General features: G+C 41.0%; 1 protein-coding gene across 7 annotated transcripts in view; it reads left to right on the top strand.

Moving 5' to 3' along the window:
- The window catches only part of rgs12b (regulator of G protein signaling 12b), a 51,457-nt gene that overhangs the window by 25,471 nt on the left and 380 nt on the right, over positions 1-25,606 (top strand). For 2 of the 7 annotated variants that reach the window (XM_085161897.1, XM_085161898.1), the window contains exons 6-19: positions 3,616-3,637; positions 8,986-9,155; positions 9,729-9,821; positions 10,140-10,283; positions 11,127-11,309; positions 11,710-11,860; positions 12,193-12,287; positions 12,424-12,636; positions 13,701-13,774; positions 13,880-14,006; positions 14,087-14,183; positions 14,289-14,359; positions 15,960-16,131; positions 16,486-18,513. In XM_085161897.1, the coding sequence (XP_085018023.1) occupies positions 3,616-3,637; positions 8,986-9,155; positions 9,729-9,821; positions 10,140-10,283; positions 11,127-11,309; positions 11,710-11,860; positions 12,193-12,287; positions 12,424-12,636; positions 13,701-13,774; positions 13,880-14,006; positions 14,087-14,183; positions 14,289-14,359; positions 15,960-16,131; positions 16,486-17,096 (2,223 nt within the window). In that variant the 3' untranslated portion in view covers positions 17,097-18,513. Of the gene's footprint in view, positions 1-3,615; positions 3,638-8,985; positions 9,156-9,728; positions 9,822-10,139; positions 10,284-11,126; positions 11,310-11,709; positions 11,861-12,192; positions 12,288-12,423; positions 12,637-13,700; positions 13,775-13,879; positions 14,007-14,086; positions 14,184-14,288; positions 14,360-15,959; positions 16,132-16,485; positions 21,114-21,701 lie in introns of those variants that run through there. The other 5 variants (XM_085161902.1, XM_085161896.1, XM_085161899.1 and 2 more) reach the window with 5 other exon arrangements.

Here is a 25,606-nt window from a genome sequence, read left to right as displayed (position 1 = left end):
AATATCATAAGGAATTCTAATCTGAGATGTAATGTGTTATTTATTAATAAGAAAGAACCATTATCTGCAGCTCTGTCTTGCTTAACCAGAATTGGCATCCTACACATACAGAGTTTCTGCTTTTTTCCTACAACAACAACAACAACAAACAAGCTCTCCACAACTATAATCATGATCACCAGTCTCTGAAGTTGTGTCATTTTCTGCTGATCTTATCAGTGCGTTCACCACAATACACATGAAAGGCCCACTAATATCTGTAAGAAACCGATCCTCAGCCTACATTATAGGAGATGTGATAATAACTGAAACCAGTGGAGGCTAAAAGCAGCACACGTGGCACCTATGAACTGGCAGCACATTTGTTCCTTACAGTGGGATATACATTTGAGAGTATCCTACTTAAATTGAAGTATTTTCCATCTACATATCATCTCTACAGATAGAGGCTTGAGAAAGGAACTCGAAGAGGGAATGTCTGAAAAGCCCCAGTCGTTCTCTGTGGGCTGTCAGGAATGACCAGGACTTGCCAAAAGAGGAAGGGAAACACCACTGGAATGATTGAGGAAACGAGACGGAGGGCAAGAATATGAGAATGATTTAAGGAGAAGAAGGGAATAAGTGAGAGAAAGGAAGAAAGACTGGGGCTACAGCATTCTGGGAAAAGAATAAACAAAAGGAAGGAGAGAGTGAAAATAGGCTAGAGGGGGAATCAAGTGAAAACGGGGGAGAGGGGCCTCGATCGGGGGCCAAAACCTCTCCACCACAGCATGTGTCTGGAAGTGATCATGCTAGAGCTGAATTGGGGATGGGGTGAACACACACACACACATTCATAAATGCTACACACAAAAGACACATCTTTGACAGATGTTGGCCATATGCTTACATACTGTAGGCTTCACAACTACAACAAGGCCAGGATGTCTTGACCCACAGAAACACACATAGACACAGTCAATGCTGTTGGGAATGTGTGAGTTGTGAATCTGATTTTTGCTCTAATAAGTGTAATCACTTTGTGTCTCTGGTCATTTTTGGTTATCCTCTCTCGTGGTTGTACCACAAACAGCTGCTTCAGAATAATCTCTTTCCATCCACTGGAGCCAACCTCTGTACTTCAAGGGACAGTGTGGAATTGTTAATCCCCGAGAAACTTTAGCCGTTTTCACACATGTACTGCAGCCCTGACCTTTTCTCGACATCACTCAACTGAGCAGCATGCAGGGATGTTCGATTGGACACTAGCCCGTTTTTATCCTAGCAGCTCCCTGGTAACGCACTAGCGAATGAGCATCCCGTGTCCTTCCTCTTGCACTCTCTATCCAGGCAACTCCCTTACCTAAACCACACATGGTTTTTCCAGTTGTATATCTTAAGAGGACAATTTCCTGCTGCATGTGACAAAGGACAACTATAAAAAATGTTCCATCCTGATTCTTCTAAAATTGTAACTCAATGCAGTTTTATTTATATAGTGCCAAATCACATATACCGTTGCACTTTATATTGTAAGGTAACAGCTCTACAGTAATACCAAGAAAACCTCAACATTCAAATGACTCCCTTTGAGCAAGTACCTGGGGACAGCGGGTAGGAAAAAAAAAATCCCTTTTAATAGGAAGATACCTCAGGCTCAGGGAGGGGCAGCCATCTGCCTCAACTGGTTCGGGGTAATGGGAGGAAGACAAGACAAAAGACTGTGGAAAAGAGCCAGAGATTAGTAATAACTAATGATTAAATGCAGAGAGCTATATAAACACATAGTGATTGATAAGGAAGCACTTGGTGCATCATGGGAAACCCCCAAACCTACGTAACTTAGGGAGAATTCAAGGCCTCCTGAAATTGTTTGATGTTTATGTATGAAAACATCTTTACACTGACAGAACCATCTGGGCAGGACTAGATCTGATTTAATAGCGGAAATGGCCAAAATTCAACAGTTAGCACATACACAGACAGCACCAAGGTTTCAAATGAACTAGATGTACCCAGTTTGCATATTGAATATGAGTCTGGATATTTTAGAATTTTAATGCTGAGAATGTTATTGTTTTTGTAAATTGGTTAATGAGTGTTTAGGTGAACAGATCTATTAGAATAGCAGAACTTCCACTTCACTATTGTAGTTACTGTAAAATTTGCATAGTTTGGAACCTAATCTAATGCTCAGTTGCAGACACTGCCTTTTTTTAGACTTTGTGGTGCTTCTGTTTTTGTTTTAATACCAGTTTCAGTTTTAGTAACTCTTTTGAACACAAAGGTGTACTCCTACTGTTGACCTTTTGTCTTGTGCTGTTCCCTATCTTAACTCCTCAGACACACGTGTCTAAAACCAAATCTAGGCTGCTGGTAGAAATTGGGTAATTAGAGTGAATACGAAATAACTACAACTAAAAGGGATTTTTTTTTTTAGATAGTATCACTTTTCTCTCTAGTAAAGCTTTCAGTGTGACAGTAGGCACATGAGGCTGCAGCTCAAAGCTTTATTGTATAATATAAAAATGATCTTCTAACACATTTATTTGCTTTCTAATGAATGATTTTATTATTCAGTAAACCATAGCAGGGAAAGAAACAATGTTATTTCACACAACTTAAGTTGTTGCGTTTCTAAAGAATGGACTGTGTGACCTATAGAAACCTCTGCTCATCTGGAGAACACTCTGATGTCTGTGCTGAGTAATGACGAGCTCAATAAAAGTTAATTTCCCAAAGGTAGATGCGCTGTAGAAAATTCCTACAGATCACTTCGGTACCAGGCTGTTCTCTTAACATGAATAAACAGAAAGTTCACCATTAGCAAGGGTAGCCATTCGATTAAGAGCATAAAAAGACACATGTTGCAAATTAGGCTCCGTTTAGAACTTCTTTTTTTTCGAGGTTTCAACTTTCTCAAACCATTTTTCTCTTTCTTCCTTCCTTTCTTTCCCTCTTTTGTCTCCTGCTCGGCTTTGGCCTGAGTCACACTGTGATGTATTGTTCCACAGTAATCTACATTACCGATGTCTGCGTTGAGTGATCTCATCCTAGCTCAGCATGTCTGAGAGAAAAACCCGCTGTACGCCATATGTGTGTATTTCTGAGTGTTGTTTTGGGTCTGTGTCAGGGAAATGTGATATTAGGCTGAAGTAAGTTTGGCTTGAGTATGTGTCTGTATTAACATCTGCGTGTTTGTGTTGTTGAAAACCGTTAAAATGGAGATTGAATGAGTTTCTTCATATCTATGTTTGTGATTGTGAGATAAGCAGGCAAACTTCACACATGCCTATTGAAAGGAGACGGGACCATCCTTAACCTTTTCACACATACACCCAGACAGTAGGCCCCACCCTTTTGAGTTTTCTTGTAGAGCAAGCGCAGCCAGTTAACAGACGATTCCACCCACGCAGAAGACAATGAATGTGGGTGCTAATCTGGCTGTGTCATGATGTGAAACTGTGCTGATAATGGAATCATTCCTAGTAACTCAGTCAGTCTGTCTGTGTCTCCATGTGGCCAAAAGTGCATGCTCTGGCCTCTTGGGCCTCATACCCTGTGTGAGCTGATTTTAATGTGTGTCATCTGTGTGATGAAGAAAGATCCTAACTCATGTCTTTCTGCTTTTTACAGTCTGCTGCAGTCTCTGATGGAGGTGAGTAAATATGCCTTCAATTTTTGTATTATTTCAGTATCATTTTCAGGTCTTCTTCTTACTTGAGCTGGGGAATTTTATTGAAAATTCAAAGTTTTGTGTAGTAATCACAAGGGGGGGAAACAACAGCACTAAAATAAAGGTTCTGAAATCATTTTAGAAATGGTGATCTTATTTTGTCTTGCATCATAACTTTGATGCATCCCTTTCTCTGCAGAGGTGGCTTTTACACCACCTTCAGTGCTCCGACTCTGTCCTCATCAAGCTGGGACATGTTTAGTTTTGCTGTTTTTTTCTACGTTGCAAGTTCAGTAAAATTAAAGTAGACATTTTTCAAGTGCACGATAATGGAAAAGAAAACTTGATTGTGAGTTTTACCATAATTGTACAATACCTTGCATTCTTGAGTTGTTAGGATGCGGGTCATTTAACGTGTATCGAGTATTTTATCAGTTTAGGTCTTGCGTTTCATCGTGGCCATGCTCACAGTAGCACCCAGCTAACATTGGTCTGCTTTCAGTAACTTCTCTAGCAACAGGCGAGCTAGTTTGGCCTGCTTTTCTGCCACACCTGTGCTTATTCTGCTGCTGGTGGCTGGCTGCAAGCTAAATATAAAGCCAAATTTGTAAATATAATAACGAAGCAACTGGTAGGTTTTTTTCCTGCTTCTGTAATCCTTATAAGTGTATTTATGATACAGAGATGTAGATTAGATATAATGGTTCACATATTACCACAGTGTAATATATATGTAATAACACTGCAACAGTTGTACTAATACAAACTTTCAGACAAAGTCTCCTCCCAGGTGACGAGATAGAACTTCACCTTTTGTCATCACGGCTTGCAAATATCTGTGAAGAAGCCTTGATCAGATTTAGGCTGCCAGTTTCCAGGCTGGGAAGGTGTTGCAAAGGGAAGGCGTTACAGACGCTGTTTGATCATTCGTCAGTGGTTGTATAACTCACTTTACATATCTTCCCATGGCGGGGCTATATAATAGGCATTTTTTAACGTCTGTGCCAGAAAGATGCAAAAACTAACAGTTCCAGTTCCATGAGACTTGTTGGAAAGCTGCTGCTTTTCTAGTTTTTTGTCGTTGTTGTTTTTCAGTTGTCTTGGTGCTGTTGTTTTAATCAGGATCACAGACCATTCACACAGTGTATTTTCATGATTTGTTAGACTGGATCTAATTTGTGATAAACTGTGCTTTAACACCCCATAAATGTATATGAAAGATAAATTTTGTGGCAGATGGGAGATAAAAGAATGCAGAGGAGGTGAGAAACAAGACGGGGGATGGGAAGCTCTGAATTTTATGGTGGACGTGTTTACTGTGAGCTCGAATGTAGAAGTGTTTGTCGTCACTTTTTCCACAATGCATGTCTCTGGAAGATAGAATGTGTTGTTTTGTGAGACTTCTCTCCTTTAATATTTTTTCTTGCATGAGATAGAGAACATGACAACTAAGGGACTAATGTGGTTCCTCATTTTGCAACGATGTTCTCGTTTTGTCTTGTGTTAGATCACTGTCACCAGGATCAAGTGAGAGAAATGTAACTCTGTGCACACACGCGCCGCTCATTAGAATGTTTTCACTGAGCAGCCGTGAACTATTTGTATTTGGGGTAAAATCACTATACGTTATGATACATAAATTATGTATATCGAGTAGATTTTAGCCAGCTTACCTCCTGCATAATGTAGGAGCCCATTTCCTTTGCTCCAGTCTAAAATTACCTAATTTCAATGCTTAGACTGATTTATTGAAAGAATGTGTAAAATGTAGCTTTAAATCATCTCCTTATATACCAGCCCTGATGTAGCCACTGGATTCCACCAGATGCGCCACAGCATCTGTATTGCAGGCCTCATTAGCCTCAGTAGTGGCCTTCCTTTAACAAGCTCCTCATCAATACTTCAGCGTGTGCGTGTGCCCGTGTCACTATGTATACGCGCGCGTATGCCCGGCATTTTTATCTCCCTTCTCTCTCGGCTTTGAATTATTCATCTTTCTGAGGCCTGTGTGTGCTTGTATCGGTTACCCTAGCTGGAAGCTCACAGAGCTGTGTGAATGCACATGCAGGTGCGTGTGCATGTTGTGACCTGACTCTCTCTGTGCTTTCTCAGGTTGTCATCCAGGTTGCTCACCAGCAGCAACCTCCCTCTCTCTCTTTCTCATTATATCCTCCTTCTTTTTCCATTTCCCACCTTCTCTCTGTTTCTCTTTTGGTGTAAAAGTGTGTGTGAGTGTGTGTATGTGGGCCCTTTCTTGGATATGTGTTCAGCCCTCTTGTGTTGGAGTTCATGAGGGGCCCCGATAGGGGGATTATGGATGGAGGGACTTGGTTACCCCTTAGGATTCGCTACTTGCCCCGCTGGCACCACACAGGCTCCTACCAGCTTTACCCAGGTGAGGAGATAGCTGGAGCTTTGAATACTTGTTTTTCCCAACTGAAGGAAATGCAGATTTTGTTCACAGGGAAGCAATGAGGCCAACATGTTGGACAGCAGGTTTTTGTGTTTGTTTTTTTTAGGCCCGTGAAGGGAGTTAAAGAAAAATACCACAAGATGGAGATTGCTTGTTAGACAGATGGTTTTGGAACTATCAGTTGACAGGTGGATAATAAATGAGTTTAACCTGTCTGTACAGCAGCTGTTAATGTTGTAAAGTCTGGGCAACGATTGAGTCTTGTGGTTTTCCTGCAGTTCACTTTGTGTTAGCTGTGCTGTTTCTCATCTATTGAAAATTAAACGGAATTTCAGTGGAATACCGAGTTAGAAACTTTGTGTCAGTTTTTTTTTAAAATTTCTGTTATTGGACAGAATCCTAAAAACTTCCTTTTGTAAATCTTGCTTTACTCATCTCACTCACTGCTTATCATAATTGTCACTGTAAAATGCCTTTTAGTAACAACATTACAATTTTGCCATTGAAACATCTCTGAAGCCTTGAGGTGTGGACGGAGGATGGGAGTTTTTTTCCTGTGGTGTTTGGCACTACAGATTTTTGGGGGTCTTGGTGTGTAAAGATTCACCTTTTTGGATCAGGCTTGTTTAAGTGCAGCCTGCCAGTGATGGATCAAACTGGGACTTGGAGGCTTGACAGGCAGTGTTAACACTTTGGGATGTCTGTCATGTAGTGTTTGCACTGTGGTGGTGCTCAGTGTAGTGCTATGGGAGGCTGTTGCCGTAAGGGAGTGCAATTGTGTGTGTGTGTGTGTGTGTGTGTGTGTGTGTGTGTGTGTGTGTGTGTGTGTGTGTGTGTGTGTGTGTGTGTGTGTGTGTGTGTGTGTGTGTGTGTGTGTGTGTGTGTGCATGAAATGGAGTTGCTGATCGGGATAAGCTTGCTGTTTGGTATGTCTGTTGGCTTGGATGATTTATAGTTGCTTTCTGGGAGATACAGGCATCTGCTTAGATCTAAATGACGTAAATTTCATCATCAGAGGGTGAACCCATGACTGTGTGTGGATCCAGATGTTTGCCAGCTGTGACTCCACTGCAGAGACTTCATGGGAGCTAGGAAAAAGTATAATAAGTGTTGCCTTTAGCTGTGTCTGCAGACAAGTAAAACTCTGGCTGAGAATAATGTGAAAGATTCACTTTTAAGATTTTAATTTGCAGAGGAAAATGTGCAAGGTAAGGAAATAAATATATGTAAAGCAAGTAAATAACAAAACCTCCAAGAAATTGTGTCTGAGGCTTCTTCTTCTTTCTTTTTTTTGGTCGTTTTAAGCCTGTTGTTTCTTTTGTGCCATGACTTTTATTATAAGCCTGTCTCACTGATATACTGAAAATTAGTCCTGGCTGTGTGTTGTTATGGACTCCAGCTCCTGTGACATGGAACAGGATACTTGGTTTAGACAATACATGGATAAATGTTTGCCTCTCGGTCACAGTGAGAGATTGCTGTTAATGTTAGGAGGAGTCCCTGTAGTTGTTTACTATGCCGCTGAGAACTGAGGACGAATGAATGAGCCAAGCGGTTTGGAAAAACTGATTAGAGATAACCTTTATGTGAACACTGTCACTGATAACATTAAACGCAAGAAATATGTGCAGAAGCAGAATTCGCAATGGACTTTCGGTTAATAGCCTCGTATCTTTCCAAGTTTTAAGTCATGTAAGACTTTAGCTGTAGGCTCAATACTGGTCTTTTTAGTTTATTTACAGGATGTGCGTCGTTTCGGGCACCTGACCGGTGATGTCTTCCCGCTGGCTGTTCTTGTGTTTTGTTTTATCTCAACTTAGCAACCCGCTTTCAGTTCATCAGGCCTCAAGCTCCATTATGGTTATTCTCAGTGTGACTTTTTCTCTGTCTCCTGATTTTGTCTAAGCATTGGGGACATGGCTGCACGGTGGTCTAGCGGTGGGAAAAATAAACAGAATGATGACGCGTTAATGCAAAAATCTATGTAAATGGTATGTTGAAATACAGTGATACAGCTTATCTTTAAGCAAGGGTGTGAACCATAGCTATAGTATTTCCACTGTTAAAGATGCAAAGGTAATGTTTCAATTCCAGTTTGGTTCTTCTCAAGTATATGATCTGGATAAGGAAATATAATTGTTACACAAAGATAACAAGTGAAGCGTGGCTACATGCAGAGTTGACCTTAGGAAAAGAGGAAGTGTGTATTTTTTTCATTGTATTCATGAATTGTTTTTCTGTGGAAAATTCACTTTGATGTGAACTTTGTAAATCGCAGTATCACATGATACAGAATCTTAGATGACTGCATCATTTTTCATCAACTAAATTACAAAAAATGTTCATGTGATGAATTTGCTGATATTTGCTGTAAGGTAATTTACATTTGAGTGTAAAAGTGTCGTTTTATATGATCTTAGACCTTCACCGTATCAAACTAGTTATATTTTATTGTTTTGGTTATTCATGAAACACTGTGTTAAAGGGACATTTATTTACAACAAATCATCTGGAGAAAAAAAATCTGATGTACCATAATCAATCACATAGTTTGTATCCGATTTGTTGCGACTGTACTGATGAAAGTTTGCTCAATAACACTCTTGAGAGTTAAAAAGGAAAAAACAAAACAATGGAAATCCACAGCAGGTATGTCTGTGGGACGAGAAAGTCTCACTGGACTTTCTCCTGGGACACTGTTTCCCTGGTAAGTCCCATGCTGCTGATAGGCCTGCCTTCAGGTACTCAAAAGCCCCAGCAATCAGAAGAAAACAGGCTGAGAAAAAAAACGAAAAGCTGTATATTATAACTAGAATAATCTGGACCATATAGCCTAAATGAACTTCATCAATAATAATAATTAACTCGACTCACTTGACATGCGTGTGTGTTTTTGTGTGTGTGTGTGTGTGAACAGAGCTGAACAGCGTGGAGCTGCAGGGCTGCAGCAGTGACAACAGCCTCAACAGTAATGCCAGCCTGCCTAGTGTCCAGAGCCACCGGCGCCACACTGAGAGGAGAGTGGCCAGCTGGGCCGTGTGCTTTGAGAGACTGCTGCAGGACCCCGTGGGGGTCCGCTACTTCTCGGTACTATAACAACGTCTGGCTGGTGTTGGCCTGCGCATACTCATGACAGATAAATGACTTTAAGCAACTCTTTCTAACGGTGTACTGAAAAGTGCAGGGTAGTTTTTTTTGTGTCAGTAGTATCATATATTGTCAAAAGACTGAAATGTACTCTACAGCACTGTAATGACCAGCTTAAAATCCTTTTATTCTAGAAGATCAGCTAAAGCATTATTTAAATGTTGGATTTTTTTAAACGTGTTCCTGCAGAAATAAAAGTTAAAGGTACAAACATATTACCTGACACATTTATGTTGTATACTGCGTTGCATGTATTGTCTATACATATATATGTATATTGTTTTGGTTTCTATCGCTGTGAAATCTGCCTCACACAAATCATTTTCTGAAATCTAAAAGCAAAACGAATCATCTGTGGCGATAACCAGTTGCTGACAGGCTGCACATCAGAAGTTGATAATTGCACTACCTCTAAACCTGCTTTATTGTTGTGTAGGTACTTGTGTCTTCTGACTGCATCTCTGTCTGATCAAACTTTTCTAAATCATTACCATTTGTATTCCTTTGCTAAAGGAGTTCCTAAAGAAAGAGTTCAGTGAAGAGAATATCCTGTTCTGGCAAGCGTGCGAATTCTTCAGCCATGTCCCTGAGAACGACAACAAACAGGTAGCATACTTCATACCGTGTACATTATAACATACCATAATAGACCCATTTCTGTAATATACTTACATATCTATATTATTGCTAATATATATTGTAATATATCTATATCACTAAAGCACTTCTGGATGGATGCAAACTGCATTTCGTTGCCCTGTACCTGTGACATGTGCAGTGACAATAAAGTTGAATTCTATTCTATTCTATTCTATTCATGTTATTATCCGATGACACACATCCATCCAGGATTTTTTTAGTAATAATGAGGGATGAAGTTATGTGTTAATCACCTCTCTAAATTTCTGCTGGTCTTTGTTCCAGCTCTCTCAACGAGCCAGGGAGATCTACAACACCTTCCTGTCCAGTAAAGCTACAACACCAGTTAACATTGACAGTCAAGCTCAGCTTGCTGATGACATCCTCAATGCCCCAAAACCCGACATGTTCAAGGAGCAGCAACTACAGGTAGTATACTACGTGAGAAAAAACTATTTATTGAAGCCTCAAGGTGATAAGCAGTAACGTTTGAAAGGCTTAAGTGACACTGACTTGACCTTCCCCATCAGAACAAAGTGAAAAGAGCATTTCCCAGAAGAATGAATGTGTCATTACTTATAAAACTGAATGAAAAACAAACTGTTATTGAAAATGGGCAACAGTGTTGAGTGCCCAAAAGGTCAAGTATTTCTCTTTTATTGCTGTCTAGCATCTTGGATGCGAATGGCTTCATAAATGTGTATTTTGTGAAGGGGTTGAATTTGCTGAAAAGCGCTATTGATTTCTACAGCTCAGCTCAGATGTTCAGACTAAGATAAAAGTCACAAGGCTAGGAGGGCATCCCCACCAGCACCCTCTGTACTTTTGCACATCAGACATCACATCTTTTCCAGGATCTCATGGTACTGTTTAGGAAAGATGTAGGTTCAGACTTACATACAAATGCTGAATTGAACATATAAACACTAGCATGCATACTTACATCATTTCCTCTTCATCTGTTCATCCCAAAAAAATTATCCAGACAATAGTAATAAATATTCATTAGGTTTATAGACTTGCTGATCTAATAATATAATCTTATTTTAGTTTAATCATTTTGTGTTGTGTGAACCTCTTGTCTTTTTTTCGCTTTCCTTCTGTCAGTTTTTGCTGCTGTTTCTTAATCTTTACAATCCTCCTCCTCTCTTGTTTTCTCTCTGTACTCTGTGCCCACAAGCAAACACTACAATCTTTTGTTCTTCTTTTGTTTTTGCTTTGCTCTTTTCTTTTGATCACTCATCACCTTTTCCTTTCTCTTCACCCCTTTAGATTTTCAACCTGATGAAGTTTGACAGTTACACAAGGTTTCTCAAGTCTCTGCTGTACCAGGAGTGTATGCTGGCAGAGGTTGAGGGCAGACCATTGCCTGATCCTTACCACATCCCAAGCAGCCCCACCTCCAAACACAGCACCACTGGCTCTGACCGCTCCAACCTCTCTACACCCAAGAAGGTAATTCAACACAAAGCTTTCTACTCTGCAATGCAACAGAGTTAGTTTGAAACAAAAACTTTGTTCTTAACTTTAAAAAAAAAGTGTGGTTTGGACCCACCTGATAGACGTAGAAGGTTACGGGAGTTTGTTGTGGCTACTGTGATCACATTTATTGTAAAATTCAAATGGGATCCTTTTATTATTAATGATTGATAGAAATTGTGGGCCAGGGGATGTGAACTATCTTGAGCACGTCAGAAAAAGAACTTGTGGGCTAAAATATCAGCAGCTGTCTTGTGCATTTGCACTTTTGTGTACTGTAATGGGATTACAAGAACAATTTTTTTCTGATTATTTGTGTACTTATGTATGTTTTCACCAGTTTGTGCTCTCCTTTGTTTTTGTTTGTGTCATACAGGAGGACAAAAAGAGCAAATCGGGTCGATCTGTAAATGAGGACAGAGGAGATGATTCGGGAGATCGGAAGAAAGGGATGTTTTTCTCTTGGTCCCGAAACAGGAGTTTTGGCAAAGGGCCCAAGAAACGAGAGCTGACAGACTTTAACTACAGTCAGTCTTTTTCTTTTATTCCATTGAATTCCTGCAGATTAAGAGTTTTCAGGAAGGAAAACATATTGCTAGAAAATGTCAGTTGCCGTACAGTTACTTTTTCATCATAAAGGTCACCGAAAACTGATTGTGTGCAGATCCCAAAAAGCTGTTTGCATTTGACATTTTAAAGAACTTGCTAAATTAAACATATAGATATGATAAAACTCACTTTGTCTTTTCCCTCTTTTCTACATAAGCTCGATTATTGCTGTCAATTTAGGTTTGAAATGATTGTGTCTGTTTTTTTCTCGACATGACTAATGATATTTTTGGTTTGTTTTTTTTATTAGACTTTGCTGGCAGCAATGGCCGCCGTGAGTCTCAGGGTTCGCTGTCTTCAGGAGCCAGCCTGGAGCTTGGGACGTCAGGGTTGGGAAGGAATGAGGTCAGTCTGGAAAGAAACGTGATCAGATGCGTATCAGCGTGGAGCAGCTTCACCTTCAATTTCTCCTTTAGAACTAAAATAACAACTTTTTTTTTAATCAGAGTTTTTACTTTTCACCTTTTTCTTCTTCTCCCAGGGTGATGTTTCTCGTAGTGCATTGTCAGTGTCAGCAGAGCGAGGAGGAGGCGGCGCCCCCTTCAGGCAGTGTAATATAACGTTGCCAGATGGCTCGTGTTGCTCCGTGCCACTGAGGGCAGGCGTGTCCATCAGAGACCTGCTGTTGGGCATCTGTGAGAAGCTCTGCATCAACCTGGCAGCTATAGACCTCTTCCTGGTTGGAGGGGAGAAGGTAAAACTCTGTTAGATATGGTTCAGTCTTAAAGATCCTTTTGTTCAAAGCTTCTATACAAATCAAAAATAATTCCACATGACACAAACGAACAAAAGTAGGTCTGGCTTGGTTTTCTTGTCTGTTTTTAATTAACATGGGGCTCAGGATAAACGAATTAGCTTCCAGCCTAGTAGTTCATCCTCACTTTATAAAACTAGCATATTACTCTATTTAAAGTAGGGCTGCTCAATTAATCGAATTTTAATCTCGATTACGATCTGGGCTTTCAACGATCATTAAAAATGACTGAGCCGATTATTAGCTCCTCCCTCGCGCTTTACTCTTGCGCTGCTCTGTGCGGCAAATCGAGCGCACCTCTCTGCATTTCGAACACGTGTCACAACAAAGAGGACCCGAGGGAAGCTCGGAAAGCTAAGCAGAAGTTATTTGGAGAGGAGAGTGACTGCCTTTGTTTGAAAAGAGAGGTAAAAAAAAACTTCAGTGGTGTGGAAACATTATGGGTTAGCGGAGTCAGACGTGGCTCAAGTAGACATAGTGTGTAAACTTTGCTACAGTGTCGTAGCTGCACCACAGAGCAACACTGCAAAGTTCACTAAACGTAGATGTTTACATTTTTCATTTATTTTTTATATTGCTAACATTTGCACTGTTATCAGTATTTGCACACTATTTTATATTATTTTTTGACAATCTTTAAAGTCATTATTCAATACATTGTTATTGTTAAATAAATATCGTCAAATAATCGAGATCTCAATTTCAGTGAAAATACACGTGATTATCATTTTTGCCATAATCGAGCAGCCCTAATTTAAAGATAATGTTTTGGCTTCATGGTGAACAGCTTTAATACTTTTATTCACTCTCAAACAAAGAAGCACTTTGTCAAAATGTTAGAAATACCATACATCAACTTCCTATGTTCAAAGCATGTCAGGCACTTCTTTTAGCTTGTTGTGAGCATGGCGATTTTTACCTAAAGCTACAACTGTCAACCTTTATGACCATGCAACTAGCCGGACTTCTTTAATGATTGATGTGCTTATTTTTCTGTTTCTCAGCCACTTGTTTTGGACCAAGACTGTATGACTCTGTGCTCTCGGGACCTCAGACTAGAAAAGCGCACCCTGTTCAGGTACAGTACAAAAACAGTTCCACATTGGCGCATTCTGACTTTAAAAGCTTGGTTTACACTAACGCTGCTATTTCAGAATGGTAACTCTGTATTCCTTTAATCTAGACTGGACTTGGTTCCCATCAACCGATCAGTGGGTCTGAAAGCGAAGCCTACGAAGCCGGTGACTGAAGTCCTGAGACCTGTTGTGGCCAAATATGGCCTGCACCTTTCTGACTTGGTGGCACGCATTGTAAGTCACTCCTCAGACTGCAGAAATGTATGTAGGTAATGATATCAAACTCTTATTGAATTTGTGTCTGTGTGATGCAGAGTGGAGAGTCTGAGCCTTTAGATTTAGGTCTTCCTATTTCCAACCTGGACGGCCTTCGAGTGGTATTAGATGTAGCAGAACATTCTCCTGGAAAAGGTGAGGAACACATACACACACACACTCTCCTGTCAATACCAAATGTGAAAACTGTCTCATTTCTTATTCCTTTTGCATGTGTATCTGTACGCCGGTGTTGTTCAGCAGACAAACAGAAAGTAGCTCCCTCTAAGAGTCACCTCCCGGCCTCTACAAGCAGAAACCAATCAACAACAGTAAGATCTCCTACAGCTTCTTATTTCCAATTTCTTGCTCTGGAATGTTCCGTAACCCACCGAATGTCTCCACTGCCTGGTTGATGATATCACGCTACTAAGTGTCTCTGTTGCTGTCTTCAATCACCCATGTCTGTTTGCAATGTGGTCCAAATGTGCAGGTGTATTATGTGGCTGTGTCTGTGTCTATGTGGACTGTTGCTGTGGGGCAGATAGCCTCGTCGCACTGTCAGGGTTCCTAATGTTCCATTACTGTGGTCTGCCTGTGGCCGAATGCATCATCAACTTTTCTCTCTGGTTTCTGGTTCTCTTTATTTCCATAACAAACCCACCCGCCGGGCAATGTGAGCTCGTGTTCATAGAGCTTTTGCCGGGTATTGGAACCTCAAAAACTCTCTCTGGGCACTTGAAGGGTTGTAGTTCGTGGTGGCAGTAGAACTTTAACTTGCTGTCTGGGTTTCTTGAAGCTAGTGGGGTTTGATGACCAGCTGAAGTGGTCATTCATCGCCTTCCTTATTGATTCTTCAATCTTTAGTAGTGCAGCTTTAAGTAGTTGATAGTTGGTCCCTCTTGTGTTGTGGTGTATGCTACTGTTAGCCTACACGTTGATGATGCTTAGTGCACACAATGGACATTATGGCTGTCTGAATGGAACATCTCAGCTGTCTTTGATCAACTGCATATGTCTGAAGTTTTTCCAGTACCTGTCATTGATTCTTTATCGCAAAACAGCCGATTGATTTGATTTTGATCCCATTTAATTGTTTTTCAAAACAGCCCAAATCAGTGAAACTCATGTCAATCACTGCCCATTAGATTGTTTTTACAAGGAAGCAGAACTCTAAAAATATTAAGCAAAAAAAAAAGATTTTTAACACAAATTCAAGGGTAGCTCGTTGTAAAGCGCTGCACTACTTGCAGTTCTTCTGCTACTTTTAGATCTCTCCCTAGAAGTTCCCTTCTGACCCCTTGCAAGTGCCTGCCGACAGTATCACCATGGAGCTCGGACAAAAATGGAAATCAAAACTCAACTTCTGTGTCAAACAACCATGTCACGTAATGCCAGACTCTGGCTTTGACCCACAGACCATCGAGTATTTTCCACTGAACAGACCCGCAGTAACCCTGAAGAATTCGGTCAGAAGCAGCATGCTCCTCATTGTGTCACATCCAGTAGTTTATGGTGTATAAATTGTGTCCCCCAGGGTCAGGCCATCCATGCTCTACTGCAATATCTTGAGGTGTTAAAAGGAGAACTTTGGATGGAAAAACCTAAAATGTGGTGCCTGGCAGCTTTGTTCTCTATTCAAGACAAACGTGTCAAATGCTGACAAAATCCAGTGCACGTTGCAGAGAGCCAGATGCGAGTACTCAGAAGGGGAATTTTTAGGAGGGATCTACCAGAAGTGCTGGAAGTGTTGCAGCACTTTACACAGAGACAACTCGGATCTTTCCTCATATAGCCAGAGTTTTGAAACCTTGTCACCCTCCTCACCATCACTAGTACTGGTCCCCACTTGTTGTCATTACTGTTTCCGATACTTCCACAATGATTCATCAGGGCTCTAATGCCCTGCTCCGCTCTCCTTGTGGCTCCCAGGGGGAGGACAGGCCTTCAGGGAAAGCCGGTTCAGCCCATCCCCAAGGGGAAAACGGCAGGGCTGGGCCCAGCCTTGACACAAGCAGCCAGCCCTTGCCCAACCACTCTCTCTCTCTCCATAAGGCTCCGGAGAAAAGAAAGCAGAAAAAGATTAATATAGACGAAGCTGAAGGTAAAGACTGAACAACCTCCCTCTATCTCTCTCCTTTGTTTCTGTAGCTGTGTGGCTGTGATTACATTAACCCTTTTGCCTGTCTGCGATATTACAGAAGCACCAAATGCTTTCAAAGCTAGCTATATGTAGCACAGTCACCTCTGCTTATACTGAATGTAGCTTTGACCTGTCTAATTGATTAACACACAATGCTGCATGTTTACTGAATGAAAATGAAAGTGTTTACTGTTTTTTGAAGATCTGTGTATGCGTGTGTATGTAAGATTTGTGTAAATGAATACACTTGTACACACTTTCACGTGTTTGCGTGTGTACGCGCGCTGTGCTCTGTGTGTGCGTGTGTTCCTGCAGAGTTCTTCGACCTCATATCCAAAGCTCAGAGCAACCGAGCAGACGACCAGCGAGGCCTGCTAAACAAAAACGACCTGCAGCTCCCAGACTTTCTGCGCCTGTCGCCAGTGGCAACAAACCAGACTCCACCTGCTCCCTACAACTCTGAACCAAGTTGCTCCACCCCTAATTCTCATCACTCCAACAACGGCAGCTTCCCTCGGAGCGGTCACCGGGGCAATAAGGCAAATGGCGGCGACAGGGGAGGAGGAGGAGGCGGCACCCACTTGCTTAATGCAAGCCATCAGTCCCAGAGCTTGGACTCTGGAATGGGCACTGAGAGTGGAAGAGGGGAGAGAAGCAGACCACCTCCTCCATTTCCTGGCACAGTCTCCCCCATCCACCCAAGTCAGGGAGCCCAGCAAGGTCTCCTCCAGGACTCTGGCAGGGGAGAATCAGTCCAGATGCTGGAGGAGGACACTCTTTCCGATCTGACTCTAGTGGGCGAGGGGGACATTAACAGCCCCAGCCTCAACTACGTCACTCCCTCTTCCCTTCCCAGCAAACCCCACCCCCGTCCCAAATCACAAGCACAGGATGGTCGGCCTAGCTCAGGTACACCCCCAGTGTGAACTCTTTAAACTTTAAAGTTTCACCTCCTTTTTCTTTTCACCTGACTGTAAGCGGGACTGGAGTCCTGCCGGAGTCAGTATGAACTTGACCGCTGTTTGTCTGTTGTTGAACAGTCCAAAATGCATCTAGAGCTCCTCCCATTTAACCAAATAATCCAGTGACTTTCAGTTATAAAGATCACTTTCTACAGTTGATTACACATCACAGCATTTTCGCTCAGATCTGTGTAAAAATGCACACAACTAATATAAACAAAATATAGCATAGATCAACAATTAGTTCATTTAGTCAAAGTAAATACGTTGACTCGATTAAGTGCCGTGTGTGCTACATCCCTACTTTGCGTCCAGCAATCCACCGTGAGTCAACAACAGATCTAAGATAAAATATGTCAGGCACACAAAGTGAGGAAGAACGGATGCATTAAGCTTGAACAGAACTTGTCCCTAGAACTTTGTCTGCATGGTGTGCATCTGTGTGAACTTTTGAGCAGACTTGCTGTGGATTTCTTTCTGGAGACGAAAACTTGAGGGCAGGTTGAGGATGAAATGGTTATAGCCGGTGCCAGACTTCATCCTCTAGCCCCTCAATGTACAGATTCTAACAATGCACTTTAGCCAATTATAAACAAGACTCTCCACTTTTTTTAAAAAATAATTTTACTCTCACTTCTTCTCTTTAACTTTTCAAGCAGCCACTGTGACTGCCATCTTTCCAGAAAACCGTTCATATCTATTAAGAGTCAGTAGGATGTTCCACATTCAGATCCAGCTGCTGCATATTTCAGATTTACAAGTGAGCCATGTGATATTTGAACTTATTACAAGCTTTTGAGCATGCAGCAGGCCTGATCTCATTATGGGTAGAGTATGCAGAAGTAAGATTTACTCAGACTCTCTTTAAAGCACAGCAACTTCTGGGTTTCCACACCTATTCTCTCACCTCAGGCATTTCTCACCGAATATAAAAACAGGACGCGAGTGCTCGCGCATCCAGTCTTGCATTCTGACCAAACGCTCCAGAAGCTTCTGTGGTAGAACAATTCACTCTTCTTCTTCGTCATTTCATGTTCAGTCAACAGATCGTTAAGCTGTCGCTTCTGTGCAGAGGCTGTGGTAGAAAGTAGAATTGTACAAATGAGTCAAAACCGTAAAAACCACCGAAGGTTTTAATATGGCTTCTGTATCATCGAGAGTATATCACTTCATCTCTCCTCCTCTTCAAAATGACCTTCTATCAGTTAAAAGTATTAATTTGTATATAGTCTACTTTGTGAAGCCACCATATTGCTGTAGTCATTGTTGAATTGCAATACTGTTTCTTCAGTTGTGTCACAATAAGAATCAATTCTCCTCTGTTCTGTTCGGCGAACTGTACTGTCTGTAAATAGATCAAATAAATGTTTTAGAGGTTAAACTCTGTGTTGAACTCTTACGTGAGCGACCTCCTTTCTTTTCTCAGAGTTTCAATAATATCCGATTTGTTGGATGTATTTCGAGTGTGCGCCTCGGAGGTTTTCCTGCTAGAAGGCACAAAAATTGGGACAGTGTTAAAAAAAAATCCCGGAAGAGGGAATTTTTGGGAATGCCATCAAAATAGTGTTATAACTCAAGCAACCTTTTGAGTTTGTTTAAATCTGACATGAGAACTAATGTGTGACGTAAAGGTGAGAAAAGTCATTATTACAAATTCAGTCGTCTATTGGCTCTTCACTATTGCAATTCTGGCTTTATTTTCACAGTTAAGAAACATTTAATGATAGCATATTTTAATTTTGTAATTAGTCTTTTACTAGCGTTTTATATAGTTGAATTAATAGTTTAACTTTAGTGAAAGATCTGAGCACTTCTTCCACGCCCAGGAAAGAAGTTCTGTTTGTATTTCAGGTTATTAGACTTAAAGTTTTTAAATTCATGAAATAGCTGACAGCTACTCTATTCAAATTCTTTTCTATTACAGCTAAGAAAATACAACAGATCCTTTAGTTCAGCGGTCCCCAACCTCCGGGCCTCGGACCGGTACCGGTCCGTGAGTCGTTTGGTACCGGCTCAGGTGTGAAATGTAGTTTTCAGGGTTTTTATCGGTTTTCAGCGTTATTTTGTTATCGTTTTTATCATTTACTCGGTTTTCCTGGGTCTTTTCACGTGTGTTATGGATAAATTTTCTTTTTTTCGGTACCGGTACTAGTTTTATTTTGTTGTATTTATCCGCGTCACCTTAAAGGCCGGTCCATGAAAATATTGTCGGGCATAAACCGGTCCGTGGCGCAAAAAAGGTTGGAGACCGCTGGTTTAGTTGACCTCTGTCTACTTCGCTCCATCTGTATAATTTCTCTCCTATCGTACTTGATATTCCTCTCCTCTCTCTGTTGCCGTGTGTGTGTGTGTGTGTGTGTGTGTGTGTGTGTGTGTGTGTGTGTGTGTGTGTGTGTGTGTGTGTGTGTGTGTAAAAGGACAGGGCTTTTGTTTTGGGGTACAAAGGATTTTTGGAGGACTGGGTTATTAGCTATGCATGGGTTCCCCTCTGCTCAATGCCTTGTTAAGCAAGCTTTATCATGCTGGGCTATTTGGTAGTCACCAAACAAAACCAGGTCCTGTTTCTTCCTCATCCTCGTACACACACACACACCGATGCTCATTTTACACACTTCACACATGCATGCGCTTACTCAGAAAGATCGTCTATATCTGTGCATCTCTCACATCACATGAGGATCTTATTCTGTCGTGGTTATCGTTAGAATAATTCTCCATTGTTGTTCGCTGTGTTCGCGTTTCCTCCGGGGTTAACATGTGACGACAGCAGAGACTGATTTTTATTTAACCAGTCACGGTAATTTAGAAAAACATGTCTATATTGAAACAGAGAGATGAACTGCAATTGCCTGTTTCACTTTATGCCCACTCTAAATCAAGTTACCGTCCAAGTGAGACGTATGAGGCAGAGGAGTTCTGGTTTTCTAAAGTAGTTACCAGAGGCCTCTGCTGATAGAGTAGACGTTGATGAAAGGGATAAAAACAAGCATCTGTGTCTGTGAACATGGGGATAATCTAGTTCTCTGAGCAAACCAATCTGTGGCTGTAATTCTTGTTTTCATAGCACAGGAACCGGTGAGTCCTCTTTTGTCACGCTAACTGGGAAATGTTTGGTTACAGAAGCTGGTATATAAATGTGTTTAAATTCAACGGCTCATGGTGGGTCCATGTCCATATGGCAAAATATTTGCTCCTCATTCCGCTTCTTAAATGAATATAATCATCTTAAACACACTTATATCTAGGCCTGAATTTAAAAGCATCTTAAGGAACACGGTGAAGGACACACGGACATTTTTCTGAGAGTCCCAGTAGTGTTTTTGTTGTATATTATGTTGTAAAACCTTCATTTTATGTTGTTTTTGTTGCATTTGTTGAGTTTGTATGGCTGCTACCTTGGTCAGGTCTCCCCTGTAAGGGAAACTGGATCTCAGTGGGATTTTCAGTTTAAATAAAGGTAAATAAATGTAGACTGGCAGCGAGATGAAGAGAGAAAAACAGTTGTTTTTTAATAGAGCTGGGACAACAAGGACTCTGCTATATTAATGCAGGTCTTGGTCCTAGTTACAGAGCTCCCGAGTCCTGGAGTGTTTCATGTATTTGCTTTATTACGGTATTAATAAGTAATTCAGTGGAATAGTATTCAAAACAGCCCACAATCAATCAAGGTCTTTCACGCAGGTATTTTCAGTCACTCTCACTGATTAGACTCTATTCAGGTTTAATTCAGCCAGCGCTCTTGAGAATTATACATCACAGCTGCATATAGGAGTAAAATGGCAAAGGTGCAGTTTCTCCCTAACGAGTACAGAGAAGCTGACAGCAGAGGGAGTGGGCTGTCACATGAATCACATGGGACTGAGAACGGGTCTAATCAGGCAATAAGTGAAATCAGCTGTGTCGGCAAACTCTTGAGTACAGCGTGAAAAAAGTTTCCTCGGCTGATGTTTGAAGCTGGATCAAATGCTTCAAGTAATTTGACTTAAAAGAAAATCAAGGGGTGGTGTGGAGTTGCAAAGAGGTGCAGCCTGCTTTTGTTGTAAAATGAATCCTAAAGACTCAAAAGCAAGTTTTTAAACTTCCCATGCTTGTCTTTAGATATTCTTTTTTTTGCTAACTGGTGCTAAACAGAAAGTTCGACCCATCAAATTAGCCACCTTTAACAAATGAGAACGTGTGTCCCTCCTTCTCGTGGCCAGTAGATGGCAGCAGCCCGCATTAAAGTCGGGGTCTTTACACTCACAAAGATGCACACAGAGTATTTGCCATCTAACCATCTTTCCCATGATGTCAGAGCCAACAGCCAGCATGGGAATATTTGTCACATTCACTTTGTTTCCTATTGCCTCCCAGCTCTCTCTATCTCTCTCGCCTTCTCTCTGCTGCACACTCTTTCCAAGAAACTCGTGGCATTTTGCTTTTATGAGTTTCCTCTGAGTGTTTCCTGCACGTGGAGTGTTTGCAGTGGCAGTGAGTGCTTGGCCATTTCTCCTCCATCTCTCCCTCTATCCATTTGTCTTTTAAAAGCAGCCTCTTCCTCCTCAGGTAAAGACAGACATAGGGGAAGAGGAAGGGAAAGAGGTGGAGGGGATTTTAAAATGCCCAACAGAAGGACAACTTCCAACCCACCCATCGCTCCATCACCTCCTCTTCCACCTCCGCCTCCACCGAGACCACCTCTTCGTTCACGTCGCAAATCCAAATCGCCTTCCTCTCGTTCTAACCACAAAACTCCAAAACGAGCCTTGGATTTGGACAAAATTGAGCACAGCTGTGACGCAGAAGACACCAGGCCAACCTGCAGAGGGTCCCTTGACCTGCGAGGCCATCATGGTTCAGAGCTAGACAGGAAATGGGAAGGTGTGGCTTCAGAGCTGCGGTGCCGAGGCAGCAGGACGAGGTCAGCAGTGTACCAGACTTCAGAGCTGCCCTCCATGTACAAAGCCAAGAGACAGGTGGAGCAGAGTGAGGGCAAAGGGCAGATAGACCGGAGCAAACTGAAAGCAACTTTTGTTTAAGGAGCCCAGCGTTTGGCTGGTTCACAGACTGTCTGGCCTGCGGTCATTGTCTGTGACTCACACCGTGCGGATGTTCTCTACAGCAGCTGAAATATTGTCTCAGTTTGAAAGTGGAGGCTAAGGGCCCAGTGTCAACAACTGTGCAGCTGCTCTCAGACCTCCCTACTGAGGGCTGCTATTAGTGGATGGCAGCCTGAGATTAATCAAAGCTGTGTCCCAATTCTATACTGTGTGCTCATACACAGCATTTACAGCACAGTGGTGGCTATATGCTCAAACTGCAGATGTACTAAAGCACAAATACTTATTTCACACTTTTTTCCCCACATATCAAATGCCAATATTTCTTTCCACTGGCAGCTTTTGGTTGTGGTTTGATTACAAGTATTCACATAAAGCTTTTGATCGTTTTAATGACAATGCATTGTTGAATATAAAGAAGTTGCAATTTAAAATTATTGCTGACTCATTAATACACGGTTATCTCAGTGTGCAGTACAAAAAAAGTATGAATACTTAACAGCTACATGGGCTGAACATTGATACTAATATCACCCTACAGGCTCTAGATGACACTTACTATTGGCAGTGGTCATAATTTAGCTATTATGCCAAACAGACTGTATTTAAAAGATGGATTTAGCTTCTGCGTCTCAAAAGAGAAACCAGTGCAGATGTGTCTTCCATTTGCATTCTTTCTAACGGCCAGCAGGGGGATGCAAAAGAAGCCCAGTTGTATATAATGTATGTAACAGAAAATGATCCTATAGCTCACTGAATTTATGGCGTCAAACACTTTTTTGATTTGATTTGCAAATTTCATAAACCCATATTTTATTCACAGTAGAAGATAAAAATATATCAATATTTATTTATATTTATAGTCAGAAAATATTAGCTCATTTTGAATTTGATGAAAAGAGCACTGATACTTTACAGACCTGAGTTTCTTACAATTGTACTTTTTCTCAGTTTAATGATTTGATGCTCTGCTGTGGAAAAAAATTATGATTTATGAGATTTGCAGATCGTTGTATTCTGTTTTTATTTACATTTTACACAGTTAGTTACACAATAACTTGAAATTGGGGTTCCAAATAGAGATAAATAGAGAATTAAGGCAGAGTATCCTCCAGGCTACCTCATGATATGAACTGCAGTGTCCTTGCCTCTTAGTCAGAACCACTTGCTCACTGCATCTCCTAAAAAAATGAAAAATAAATAAAAACTGATGGCACAGGTCCAAATACAAATGGAAGTTAACAAACCATTGTGAGCCTCCATAGTGGCTACATCTATTTACTGTGTTGCCACATAATAGTTTGCTAGGTAAACTTTGGTTTGATAAAGAGCTGAAAAACGGCTTTCTTTTTTTATAATCAGGATTTTGGGATCTCTCCAACAGGACAGATGAATAACAAGATAATAAACAAAAAAATCAACAATAGACAAAAAATCTTCTTTTAAACATTAGTATGATCATTTCACAATCGTTTTACACTGTATGTACAAAAATAAAACAAAAACATAAATGATAAAGCTGAGCAATGAATCCGTTCCAACAACAATAATTATTCAAGTGTCAGAAATATGCTGTTTCGTAGAGTTTAAAAGTTGACATTCTTTTTTTTTCTTCATATTTTTATTGAGAGACAAGTGTACATTAGTTTACAATGACAATACAATCTGTTCGGCGATCGTGGCTCAAGAGTTGGGAGTTCGCCTTGTAATCGCAAGGTTGCCGGTTCGAGCCCCGGCTTGGACAGTCTTGGTCGTTGTGACCTTGGGCAAGACACTTCACCCGTTGCCTACTGGTGGTGGTCAGAGGGCCCGGTGGCGCCAGTGTCCGGCAGCTTCGCCTCTGTCAGTGCGCCCCAGGGTGGCTGTGGCTGCAATGTAGCTTACCATCACCTGTGTGTGTGAATGGGTGGATGACTGGATATGTAAAGCGCTTTGGGGTCCTTAGGGACTAGTAAAGCGCTATACAAATACAGGCCATTTACCATTTGTTCCCCTCACATATTTTTTAGTTTTTCTTACATGAACAGATACGATAATACACACACACACAGGCACAACCACACACGCGCTTAAATAAAATTGAAAAAACAAACAAACAAACAAAACAAAACCTAAGAAGAAACCCAAAACAAACACAAACAACAAACCCCAAAACACACACACACACAAAAAAAAAGGGGGGGGGGGATATGATATTAATCAGCTGGTAGAGCGTTTAATGACTTGCAATAGTTTACGAAGGGGCCCCAGATACGATAAAATTCTCTGTATTTGCCCTTCGCCACAAGGCCTATCTTTTGCAATTTAAGAAATGACATCACATCTCTAAACCAAAAAGAAACTGAAGGTGGCTTTGAAGATTTCCAAAGGAGTAAGATGCAACGTCTAGCCAAAAGTGATGTAAAGGCTAATATTTTGAAGTGTGTAGGGTCGGTTAGACCAGTGTTGACTGGAAGCCCAAAAACAGCTAGAAAAGGGTCCATGCAGATTTGGGTCCCAAGAGCCTTGGAAAGAATAACTGAATACTGACTCCAGAAGCCATGGAGTCTTGGGCACAGAAAGAACATATGGCCTAGGTCACATGGTGTGGCATGACATCTCTCACACTGATCCATTACTTGTGGGTAAATCTCAGAAAAAGTCAACATTCTAAAGTGAGAGTTTGGCTAATGTGATGACTTCCTGATTTCTTTGATGCTATCTAAAGAAAACTCATGATAGGGCTGAAGGGCGGCACATGTTGAAATGTATTCTGACCTTTAGTCCCCAGTGAGTCACAGTCTGCAAACATTTCAGACTACATTTCCTACAATGCAGCTTTAGATAACATCATCCAATTATTTACTCAGACTTCACCAAGCTCCTCCAGAGCTCCAGAGAAAAAAACACTTTACAGATGACAGACTAACCACGGTGAGTAATCGTCTTCATGTGTATAATTTAAAAAATAAATAAATTGGGTGCCATTAAAAAAAAATAAAAAATAGAGAAAACCCTAACATCACAAAAAGCACTCAGAGAGAACAAGTCTCCACCAAGGCAGTTATAAAGGGAATAGTATTGTGTTTTATATATATTACTTTAGTTCTTTGTTCTTTTAAAACACTCTTTAAAAAATGTACAGTGCTGTAAAAATAATGCATTTTGGGGTGGACATGAGAAAAATGCACATGTGTAATAAATAAATGGGGTCAGATGTTAAATGTGCTAAATTTAGATGCATACTAAAATATACCCAGTATAATTTCCTAAATGCTGCTGATACAAACAAAGGCAGTACAACACTGAGAATAGTGATAAAGATAGAAAACATTTTATGAAAGTTTGAGCTCTTCTTTGAGGTCCAAAGTAACATAAGATTTAGTAACATCAGTAACGTGAGACTATATTATTCCTTTTACTCAGTTTTCAATACAATCAGTGGCAGTAATAAAC

The sequence above is a fragment of the Neolamprologus multifasciatus genome, chromosome 6 (genome assembly GCF_963576455.1).
Source record: "Neolamprologus multifasciatus chromosome 6, fNeoMul1.2, whole genome shotgun sequence".
Lineage (NCBI taxonomy): Eukaryota > Metazoa > Chordata > Actinopteri > Cichliformes > Cichlidae > Neolamprologus > Neolamprologus multifasciatus.
This window is presented reverse-complemented; position numbering and strand designations above follow the sequence as displayed.